This window comes from Sinocyclocheilus anshuiensis, unplaced genomic scaffold, assembly GCF_001515605.1.
Source record: "Sinocyclocheilus anshuiensis isolate Anshui unplaced genomic scaffold, SAMN03320099.WGS_v1.1 scaffold469, whole genome shotgun sequence".
Lineage (NCBI taxonomy): Eukaryota > Metazoa > Chordata > Actinopteri > Cypriniformes > Cyprinidae > Sinocyclocheilus > Sinocyclocheilus anshuiensis.
In genome coordinates, this window is record NW_015537995.1 from 2,030,708 (window position 1) to 2,043,574 (window position 12,867).

At 32.6% G+C, this 12,867-nt stretch overlaps 1 protein-coding gene across 1 annotated transcript in view; it reads left to right on the forward strand.

The window, feature by feature from the left end:
- The window catches only part of LOC107676242 (VPS10 domain-containing receptor SorCS1-like), a gene marked incomplete at its 3' end in the record, with an annotated part of 43,678 nt that overhangs the window by 4,667 nt on the left and 26,144 nt on the right, over positions 1–12,867 (forward strand). The window contains exon 2 of the mRNA XM_016470753.1: positions 1,092–1,191. Within this exon, the coding sequence (XP_016326239.1) occupies positions 1,092–1,191 (100 nt within the window). The remainder of the gene's footprint in view (positions 1–1,091; positions 1,192–12,867) is intronic.

A 12,867-nucleotide genomic window follows, 5' to 3' on the forward strand; every position in this document is an offset into this window, starting at 1 on the left:
TCTCTATTCTATTAAAAAAAAAAAAAAAAAACTTGCCCCTTTTAGACTTGCACTCTATTTATTTACTATCTGCTTTTCTTAAAAAAAAAAAAAACTAACACTAGCTTCTCTAATCTTTTTGCATTCTATCTATTTGTTTTCTTTTTATTTATTATACTATTATAATTCTGACTTTCTGACTTCTGATTAACAAAAGCAAAAAAAATGCCTCTAACACTAGCTTGCTCTATTCCTTTTCTATTCTACCTGTTTTCTTTTTATTTATTATATGATTAAAAAAAAAAACCTTGCTACATGTACTCCATTAAGCTAACTGAGACTTGTTATAGCACTTGCATATCATTGCTCTTTTGTTGATTTTGATTGCTTCCATTGTCCTCATTTGTAAGTTGCTTTGGATAAAAGCGTCTGCTAAATGTCTAAATGTAAATGTAAATATACTAAATCGCAACTTCATTATTAGAAAAAAGTATTTACAAATAGATTTAACTGTAATTTTAACTTTAACTGACATTAAAGTATATTTTAGTTCACATTACCTACATTCAGAAGTACACTTTTTGTATTTCAAAGACAATAGAAGCAATTATGAAAGTACACTTACATGGGTCAAAAAAAAAAGTTCAACTAATTGTATTTAATATAGATTTATTAGAATATAATACATTTGAAATTACAATTATTACAAATTATATGCATTTAGGTTTTTGAAAAATTACATTTTATTCGCAGTGTATTTTGCGTAATAAATACACTTTATAAAAGTATGCTAAGTGCACTTTTCTTTTCATACGAAAACGCCACCTCGTAAAACAGCTACGATCCTGAGATCAGGCTGATTCATCCATCTCTTTTTTTTTAAAGCACTGTACAGGGTCATGGCCGCTGCATAACTACAACAAATTGCTGCAACATTTCTTAAACCTGTAATTACCTTCCTTAAATCAAATTAGACACTTAAGAAGTGCTTCGCTTCCATGAATAAGCTACAGTTCCATACTCACCCCAGCCTTGTTTAAAGTGCGCAGCGAGTCTTTAATTACAACGGCTGATTCCCCTGGTTCTCATCAAAGCCTCTGATTACATTTCAGGTCAACAGATTATGGAACCACTTACGAGAAACTCAATGAAAAGGTGGGAGTAAAGACCATCCTCAGCTATCTATACGTCAGCCCCAACAACAAGCGCAAGGTAAGATTTATGGCATCCGTTTCTTCCTTCTGCTACACCTATGCATTGTTAGTCTTCATGATGTCTCTTTTATGAAGGTGTCAAAATATTTTTCAAGGTGATTATGCTTATGTGCGTGCGGAGCTCGAACCCCCCGCTTATTTATGACCGCTAACCATGTTGGAAGGATTTCTCAGGTCTTCTTCTTGGCTCAGTGTGCTGTTGGCTAATTTATCCTCTGGTAGTATTTACTAACCTCTCCCGCTTTTTATGAGATCAATGCATTTTAAAGATTCACTGACTACAGCACGCAATTTTCACTTGGAGATATAGTAGCATTCAAAGCAAAACGCACTCGTATCATTAAAATTTGATAAGGCTGTATTTTTTTATTTATTTTTTTTACTTTGAGGGCTAATGAATTATGAACAGGATGAAAAGAGATTCATAAATTGCTAGTGTTTTAATCAAAGGCATGACAAGAAGGCTTGTATTTATGGCTTGAGGCTTGGGAGTTTGCTTTGACAGTGTAAGCTATCTTTCTCTGTCCTCCTTTTTAAACCTCTTTTTCTTCCCCTTTACTCTTTTCTTTATCAAGAGAAGTCGTTTACTACTTAATTGTGGCTATTAGTCAATTAATTATGGGTCGTTAATGAAGATGGAACACGCCTCCAGTAGTTAACACTAATACATGCTAAGCTACATGCTAGTCATTAAGTTCTGTAAGCTGAACTGTGTGAATTTTATGGAAACTTAATTGTATCTGGTCATATACTTTGTAGTTTAATCAGTAAGTGAATAGTACATTTCCAGTAAATGCAACAGCTTAAAATGTATTTATTATAGAAATTTGAGAGATTTTCTAAGATTTTTTTATTTATTTCAGTTTTCCCTTGTTTTATATATTTTCAGGTTTTCCATGTTCACGAAATGAACAATTAATTTAAATGTGGAACACATTTAATACACAGCATTTAACTAAACAGTTTGCTATAATAAAGAAGATTTAAAATGCAGAGCAGAATATCTGAGCAGGGATTTGAATCAGTGAATAATTTTTATGGAATTTAGTTCATTCAGATGAGCCATCTGAACAAACCAATTCACTAGAATGAATCTAGATTTCATATTAGAAAGAAGACACAACCTTTATGCACAACCTGTTGTGGGGATGTTGTGTTTTGTCACACTTTCGGTTACGCAATATGAGGCATTATCTAATTAAATATGCACAAATGTTGCATTTTATTTAATTTTATTTAATTTTATTTAATTTAAATTTAATTTAATTTAATTTAATTTAATTTAATTTAATTTAATTCCGTTCATGTTGTTTAGGAATAAAATGCAATATAAATCATGCAAATTATAAACCATTATGTAAAATCCTTCAGAATAAAACTTTAAAGTGTGTGTGCTGCACAGATTTCTGGCTCAGTGCAGAAGAAAACAAACAAAAAGTCACTTTGAGTAAACGTATTTTAAAAAATATGTATTGTAATTGAAACTTACAGATGCAAATAAATACAAAGTATGTGTATTTTGGGTGTACAGAGACAAAAAAAAGCCCAAATGTATTTATTTTTTTTCTCTCTCTCTTTTTCGCCCTGTTGCCTTAAAACATGCCTGTTAAAATGTAATGAAGTCAATTTAGTTAAGTCGCTTCTTTTGGTTAATTACTCCCAAGCACTGCTGCTCGGTCTTGTTCCCTTCACTATTCAGTTAAGATGCAGGAACTGTGGCAGTCGTGGCACGCAATCATAATGTAATAATCTAGGATGTTTTTCTAACAGATCGATTTTGTTTTGCCTACAGTTGTGGGTGCTTATTTGGGGATTCATATTTCCCAGCAGTTCTGAAGCGGCAGATTTAATTACATTGTGTCTAGACAGCATCTCTACCACCAACACACGCACAAATGTCATCAACATCTGCTCAACACTATACTGTATTTTTCATGCTCTCTGAATGCCAAAGGACAATCATTTTCTTCAGCAAAGTAGCAAACTTGTACACCAGAGGGGGAGAGACGAACCCACAGGAGATGTCCCTTCCTCTTGTTGCGTCTAAGTGCTTCATTTTCCAGCCAGTAATGAAGACGAAACGCAGGTTCACATAAATAGCTCCTCTCACTTCCACTGACATTATAAAACCAGGTCTGGGTCATAATTAAGGGCTCTACTGTAAACATAATAACAGCTTTGGGTCTAATAGAATAGTCAACATCCATTTTTCTGCTTTTATGTTAAAATGTAATGTGGGATGGCTATTTATATAAAACAAGTAGTGATTATGTTTGAATGTGAATGGTGAATTAAAGCAGGGCTGGTCAATGCAGCATATCACAAAGAGCCATAATGAGTAGGAGTGGAGAGTAGAGCTTTGTTAACCCATTAATGCTAGTTGATAGTGTTCTCGATGATGCTCTGGAACATATTCAACATAGAGAACACAGCAGCGAGTGATTACTCACTTAGAAATATTGTCTATAGCATATAGTAAATATAGCATATTGTATAGTATATATGTGTGTGTGTGTGTTTTTGGCCACTTTCTATTGACAGAACAGTAGAAAGTTCTGCTGGATACTGATAATTATTTCATGTTATAGTAATAAATGGAATATATTAAATTTCTTGTTTCTTTCTCTGAAGTGTTTTTCTAATACTGTGTACTAAGACGAAAATAAATATAACAATTATTTAGACAAAATATTTTAGTTAATTAAGTTGTAAGTCTAATTAAAGTATAATTCAACTAAAATAAATGAAACAATCTAATCTAAATTGAACAACATTATAATGTACTAAAATGTATATTATAACGTATAATGTACTATTAAAAATGTTCATTTTGAGATTTGCTGAAGATTAATATATACTACAATTGTATATGTAATTGTAAAAAGATTAAATTATAAATACACAACCATTCAAAAGTTAGGGGTCTATTTTTTTATTCAACAAGAATGCATGAAATTAATCAAAAGTGGCAGTAAAAATCATTTTAAATGTTACAAAAGATATTGAAATATTGATTTAAAAAAATCCTGTATTACGGTTTCCACAAAAATATTAAGCAGCACAACTGTTTTCTTCATTGATAATAATAGGAAATGCTTCTTCATCGCAACATTAGCATATCAGAGTGATTTCTGAAGAATCGTGTCACTCTGAAGAGTAATTCAGCTTTAACATCACTGAATAAATTACAGTTTTAAATGTATAGAATATATAATAATATGTAGAAAACTGTTATTTAAAATTGTAATAACATTTCACAAATATTGCTATTTTCACTATATTTTTGATCAAGTAAATACAGCCTTGCTGAGCAAACGAGACGTCTTTGAAGAACATTAAAAAATCTTGCCGACCCCAAATTTTTGGAGAATAGTGTATGTATAATTACTTTTGTCTTAATTGTCTGCTGGTTAGGATATTATAAACCCATCTTCAAATGCTGCGTAAGCATATTTTAGCAAAAATGCAAAACAAATATGTTCTGGCTTGGTAAAAATATCCAATGGATGTGATCCAATTCTTTTAAATCTTCGCTCTGCAAACCACAAAGCATAATACAGTATCCTAAATACAGAAATTACCACTTTAATTCATTCAGTATTGGTTTTTGTGTTCTCTCTCACTGACAGTCTCTCACCCGTAGCTGACCGCTTTTCTTGCAGGGTTTTGGCAGTGCCACCGTTTCATTTTCCTCACTGCTGTCTACAATCTGCTGTGGTTGCATTTTCTGCTGCGTGCATTTACCTTTTCCCAGTGGCGCTCACTGTTCAAGACTATCGCACGGTGGTTTGGCTCTTACCTCACTAATTATCCACCATCCTTTAATGATTTTAGAGAAATATTTTATGACAGCTAGTTTTACAAGGTGAATTCATTTTCTCCATCTCATTACACTCTGACTTCATAGAATCTTTGCTATAGGACTGTATGACTTGCAAAACATAAATTTGCAGGAACACCCCCCCCCTCCCCAACACAGAATTTGTCATATTTCTGTATTTGTCGATGCCTCAAATTCAATTTGTTACACCCTGTAATGCACTCCTAAAAGCCACTCAAATTTTCCACACTGAGAAATTTCTTTGTGAAATATATAATAAAATAAAAGCATTCTCCCGTAGAACACCGGCTATTTCAGGACAGAATATAATAGCAATTTCACCTTGAGTAAATTTCATATTCACCACAAAGCATTTCTGGCATTGCTCATTTTTCTCATTTAAATGTCTGCTTGTTTTTTTCCTCCCACTGCCTTGAACAAATTATCCACATGGCATTTTGCCACCAAAACCACAAGCTCCACATCTGATTATTTATCCTCCAATAACATTCAGCCCCATTTTTGTTATACAATATTATATTTAGACCAGATTTAGACCATGGCTCATCACTTGGATGCGAGTTAGACTCAAATCACTCATGGCTTAGAAAAACATTATTCTTGATTGATGTGTCTGTATCTTAAGATGATAACTCAAGACGAGTCATTTATTAACAGGCTAAGCTTCACTGGATTAAATGTGTGTAACAAAGCAATCCTATTGTCCTTACTGAAGACAACTTCCATCCATACTGTATGCGTCATGCTAGTAAACTGTTTGCTTACAGTAAGTTTGATATCATAAAATGATTACATCAGTGTCAAAACAAAAGGAGAATTTTTGTCCCACTTTATAACAGATGGCCTTAACTACTATGTACTAAAAATAAGTAAAAAATAAGTACAATGTACGTATTGTGTTCATATTGTATTGCAAAACACGTTTGCTGCTATTGAGGTGGGATACAGGTAAGGTTAGGGACAGATTTGGTGGTATGGGTAGGTTTAAAGATGGGTTAAGGTGTAAGGAACGGGTCAACGGTGTAATTATATATGTAATTGCAGAAATTAATTACAGGTGTAATTACATGCAGGTATTTTAAAAAATATAAGTACAATGTAAAAACATGTATGCACACAATAAGTGCATTGTATCAAATGATTAATTTAAGTGTAAGTACAGAGTAGTTAAGGCCACCTAATATAAAGTGGAAGCAATTTTTAAAAGATGTACCGGTAATTTTCCCCCCCAAAGCAGTCATAATGAATGAGTCTTACCAAAAATACATACAAAATAAAGATGCAAAGTGGCATACAAATTTTAAAAAGCAGTCTACATGACCAGTGTTGGGGCATTACTAGTAACATGTAACGGAGTTATGTAATTTAATTACAAAATAAATGTAACTGTAATCAGTTACTGAGAAAAAAAAAGTTTAATTAAATTACAGTTACTTATGAAAATGTTAACAATTACAAAGGGGGTTGCATCTGAATATTTTCACCCACATAAAGATTTAATTGATTTCTTTCCCAAATTACATTGACTGCTCTAAAATAGGATACACCAATGTTTCAGGAGTTTAGGACACAGAATAGGACACATGCTTATTCGATAATTTGGGTTTTTGATTATACTTTATTTTTTAGGATTAACAGTTTTTTTTTCCAAGGCACTGTTTAGATGCCAGTGTTTCTTGTCATAGCTCTGCAAAGATTTGATTTCAAAAACATTATCATAGGTGTTAAAGTATTTGATTTTAAATCTTTTTTTAACCTCAAAACGATCTCAAAGTAAAAAGAGGTACTAAAGTCAGTGCTTTAAAATTAAATGATTATAATCTTTATTAAAGTTAAGTATTTTGAAAATCTGACAGTAATCAGTGTTGAGTCCTACTGTACTGTTAACCGTGCCTGCTTTAACTCTTTCAAAATGATTCACATTTGAAACCATTCGTTTGAAATTTAGAAAAGTAATCAAAAAGTAATAAAATGTAATCAGTTACATTATTAAAGTAACTGAAATAGTTACACTACTTATTACATTTTAAATAGGGTAACTTGTAATCTGTAACCTCTTACATTTCCAAAGCAACCTTCCCAACACTGTACATGACTCATGCAATATATAAAACATTTTCCCTGAGAGAGAGAGAAAAAAAGTAATTCTCTAATAATCTTTCCTTTCAGTTGGTTGCTGACTGCTGTGAATGGACTACTGAATCAGTTGATCTAATTCATTCACGGTAGTCTGAATGATTCAGACTGTGAATGAATTAGATCAACTGATTCACTGAAAATATCTCGAAAGAGCAATTCTTGAATCAGGCATTGCTTATTCTCTCATTAATGCTCCAAGGACAGCCTGAAAGATTTAGAGCAAAAAACAACTTCCACTACAGTCTGTTCAAAGCCATTGTATACTTTTATGATCCTGTATGATGCTTTTGTGTCCTTTTTGGAACTCACAAACTCCAGTCACCATTAATCGTGCAGTACATTGTTAAAAACGACTTCTTTCCTGCTCTACAGAAGAAAAAGACCTAGAGGTTTAGGTATGATCGACATGGCATGGGTAAATTATGACAGAATTAGCATTTTACATTTCTTTAAAAGCTAAATGCAGAATGAGTGATTAAATGCACATCTTAATGAATCTTAATGAATCTTTTCCTTGTGGAAATACCCTTTCAATGTGATTTAATTAGGTTTTGCTTTCCTTCTGCAAATTACGATCTCACGAGGATAGCAAAACCTACCTACACAAAGTCATACACATACAGAGATGAAAACCCACTATTAAATAATGAAAGGTAAAAATGTTTTGACAGTCTGTTCTCCTCTAGTGCCCCGGCCTGTAGTTGTTATCACAAGGGACCTTTCATTCAGATAAGAGCGAGTGAACTGTCTTTTTACAAAGCAAATTTTCAGCTTTTTTTTTCATTTAATGGCTCTCTGTTGGCCTGCAAAAAACCCTATTTTGCTCAGTCATATGAACCCCACTTGAAGTTTACCAGCATACAACTGTGTATCTGTGTGTAGTTGTGAGCATGTGTGTATGTTTAACACTATCCATGCTTTATTAGTATGAAATTACAGTAACTAGCAGGTAAACAGAGTTTGCACTCCATCCCTGAGGATATCTCGTGCACTTTCATGTTCAAGGACCTGTTTTCATCATTTCTACCTCTCACAAAAAGGCACATTTTAAAAAGTAAAACATCCACATTAAACACCCACTTGTCAGGAGTACACCACACACACGGCCTGCTGGGAATGAAGGGCTGATAGTGACCTCATGATAAACGGCGATAGCTGATGGCTAAGGCAGTTAACGTCACTAGATCAAGGTTGAGATTCAGATCATTTGTGTAGGATTTTCTCTAAGCTTTTAGCATTTGCTGTTGATGCCAAAGGAGTGAAATGAGTGTAATTATACAGTACACTGTTAAAAATAATGCTTACTGGCATCCGTGGTTCCATGTAGAACATCCATGGAATCTTTCCATTCCATGAAAGGTTCTTTAGATTATTAGAATGTTCTTCACAGTTTGAGGAACCAAAATTATGGTTCTATGGCATTGCTTTGAAAACCTCCTTTTGGAGCCTTTATTTTAAAGGATGTAGTTGTGTGTGCTGTTTTCTTATATAGCAAGACTGTCTCCTAGCATAGCAACTCAACTTTAGCATCACAAAGGCGGTAAATACTGCAAAGGCTTGAAGAAACTAGCAGCCGTTGTGAAACGAGACACATATATAAAATTGACTTGACTTATTGTTATATAATAATAATAATAATAATAGTAATAATATTGAGGGGAATTTTTTTTGCATGTCAGGAAATATTGAAGAAAAAAAACATTATATTATATATAGTTTAGAATAATAACATTTCAAATAATATATTGTTATTTTATATGTATATTAATTATGTATATATTGTATTATTAGATATGAGCATATCGTACAGCAAGTACATAACCAAACATATCAGTGGCATATAGAATAAAAATTATATATATTATGTTATGTTATGCTATGCTATGCAAGGTTATGTTATGTTATGTTATGTTATGTTACGTTACGTTACGTTACATTACGTTATTTTATATTGAAACGTGTATTGTGAAAAGTTTTATGAATATAAAACTGACTTGACTTATTGTTATCATAATAATAATAATAATAATAATAATAATAATAATAATAAATATATTGTCATTTTATATGTATATTAATTATGTATTTATTGTATTATTTTATATGAGCATATCGTACAACAAGAACATAATCAAACATATCATATAGAATTATGTAATTATTATATTACAGTATATTATATATTTGCTTAAGTTTTAATATGTCTGGTGTCTTCTTCTTTTTTTTTTTTGGTCCAGACAATGGGAGTCTGGAACTATTCTTTTTAATCACGCTAAAATGTAATTGTTTTGTCAACATGTCTTTAGATTGCTTTAACATGTTCAGCTGATTCACAGAACATCAAATTGTTATGAGTGGCCACTCAGCGCCATGTTTTCAGCCCAAATGTGTTAAATTACCCCCTCTCGTCTGCATTCCCTTCCTCGTGCCTCAAATCTAGAAAAAAATTATATATTATATTATATTATATTATATTATGTTATGTTATGTTTTATATTGAAACAATGTGTATTGTGAAAAGTGCTATGCATATAAAATCAACTTGACTTATTGTAATAATAATAACAATAATAATAATAATAATGATGATTTTTTTTTTGCATGTCAGGGAATATTGAGGAAAACATTATATTATATTTAATTTAGAATAATAACATTTTGAATAATATATTGTCATTTTATATGTATATTAATTATGTATTTATTGTATTATTTTATATGAGCATATCGTACAACAAGAACATAATCAAACATATCATATAGAATTATGTAATTATTATATTACAGTATATTATATATTTGCTTAAGTTTTAATATGTCTGGTGTCTTCTTCTTTTTTTTTTTTGGTCCAGACAATGGAAGGCTGGAACTATTCTTTTTAATCACGCTAAAATGTAATTGTTTTGTCAACATGTCTTTAGATTGCTTTAACATGTTCAGCTGATTCACAGAACATCAAATTGTTATGAGTGGCCACTCAGCGCCATGTTTTCAGCCCAAATGTGTTAAATTACCCCCTCTCGTCTGCATTCCCTTCCTCGTGCCTCAAATCGCCGCTTGTTAGCTCGCCTCTTCGGCAGACTCTCAATCACACATGAGACCTTTGCTTGGTTTGCTCAGGCCCACGTCTGACATTTCTCATTCTCATATGAAGACTTCACATTTTCCCTCGTCGGTGGAAGTCACTGCCTCGCTGACCTTTCTCTTCCCAAAGCTCTAATTAGGCTCGGCTTGCCTGACCAGCTCCCCGGTTCACCCGCGGTTTGGATTTACCCCCTTTATGAAGACTTCACATTTTCCCTCGTTGGTGGAAGTCACTGCCTCGCTGACCTTTCTCTTCCCAAAGCTCTAATTAGGCTTGGCTTGCCTGACCAGCTCCCCGGTTCACCCGCGGTTTGGATTTACCCCCTTCGCCCCGTCGACAAGCTCGTACGCTCGCGTATGTGTCTTTGGAAAGATAATTGCCAGATAACAGGGGTTGATCTTTTTGGGGTAAGAATTGTACTCATGTTTTCATGTAGAGGGAGAGAATGAAAGGATGTGTGCATACAAAGAGAATAAGAGATGAAACACTTTGAAAGTACATTATAGACAAAAATCTTGTGTCTGAGCTAAAGGATTCTTTCTTTCTGCCTTGACATTCGTTTCTTCATTATGAAAGGAGGACATTTTCTGTTATGCAATATCTCTTATTGTTAATTGATAATTTACAGTTTTGATCTACACTCTTAAAAATAAAGCTTCCATAAGGCGGTTTGTCAGAAATGCTATAGAATAACCATTTGGGGTTCCCTAAAAACCTTTCGTGAGCAGCTCTTGAAAATATTGTCATCATTACTCACCCTCATGTTCTTCCAAACCCGTATGAGTTTCTTTCTTCTGTTGGATGCATATTTTGAAGAATGTTGGTAACCAAACAGTTGCTGGTAGCCATCGACTTCCACAGATTTTACTACCATTGAAGTTCGTGCCTACCAGCAACTGTATGGTTACCAACATTCTTCAAAATATCTTCTTTCATGCTCAACAGAAGAAAAAAGTCATGAGGGTTAGTAAATGATGACAAAAAAAAATAATTTTAGGGTGAACTATACTTAAAAAAAAAACGTTTTCCACTATAAAGAAGCTTTCAAGATTCCATGGATGTTAATGATTCTTCATGGAACCATAGATGCCAATAAAGAGTTTTTTAGAGTGTAGTATGTACGCTGTAAAAAATGACCGTGAATTTAACGGTAAAAGACTGTAAAAATGCTACAGTAAAAACCTGTTAAATGGTTAACAGTAAATTCCTCTACTATATACAGTGAAAAACTGTATTGATATTACATGTATTGGATATTAATTTTACGGTAGTATACCGTTTTTGGAAGTATACCGTATAATTTACAGTGAATAACCGTAAATTGACATTCCCAGAATTCCCTGTACAGTGTAGTACTGTAAGTTTAAAGCCAGAGTTTCTTGATCGTTTTCAAGGTATTCCATGCAAGTGCTGGAATGCTTGAGTTGTAATCAGTTTCTCCTGTCACCTGGCAACCCCACGAGTGCCATCCGCTCCCTCAAAGACGAGCCCTAAAACTGAGCCATCAGCACAATCTCTCAGTCAGAGCACGAGACTGTGCCTCCTGAGAAAGATTTAATTCAACATTTAGCTGATTTTCTTTGTGTTTTCAATCATCCTGACCTTCAGCAACAGCAGTAAACTGTGCACACATTGTCTCAGCCACTAGATGGAGGTTATTCTTCAGTGTTGTGAGCTGATGTTTATGTGGCAAGTGTTTTTCATTTACATTAAAATGGGATGTGCTTTTTCTGTATAGAGCAGTCAGCAGTTTTACATTTGCATTTTCCATGTCTGAAATGAAAATGCATTTAGAAAATCTGTTTTCCAAATGCATGTTATAGATCTTATTGTTAACTATTCATCCAGGCATGTTTCATTCATTTACAGTATTTATCAAAATATCATAACTGGGTCTTCCAATAAAAAAAGCTTTTCTCTGGTGATGTATGCAGGGTTACTCCAATCATTTAGTCTGCTTGAACCTGCCACTGCAAGCTCACATTCATCTTCCTCCATATTTGTGTGCAAAAAAAATCGATTTATATTCGTACACTGATTCATTTTAGAAAACATTCTGTAGATTACATCCAGTGTTGGGGAAAGTTACTTTTAAAAGTAATGCATTACAATATTATTCCATAAAAAAGTAACCAAATTTGTTTAGTTACTTTTTATAGAAAAAAAAATGTATTGTATTACTTTTGTGTTACTTTTTGTCAGCTGGGCTGGGTTTTCTGATTTGTAAAAAAAAAACAAAAAAAACTATACTTTAGCCAACTGTATAGGAGTTATTTATTTAAGTTAGTTAGTTATTTATATTTATGATTTATTTATTTAAAAAAGTAACTCATGAAAAACAAAAAAATAAAGCTAAAAACAATTAACAATATTAAAGAACAAAAGGTATAAGAGTATAATAATGATTCTAACATAACACTAAGCCAAACACCAAAAAAACAACTACATATGTGTATGTACAGCCACATACATATACATATACATATATATATATATATATATACACATTTATAAAATCAATATATTTAATTTCCATTTAGTTTGAAGTATTAAAATAACTAAAATTAAATAAAACTAAAAACTTAATAAAAGACCTATACAGACAGAAT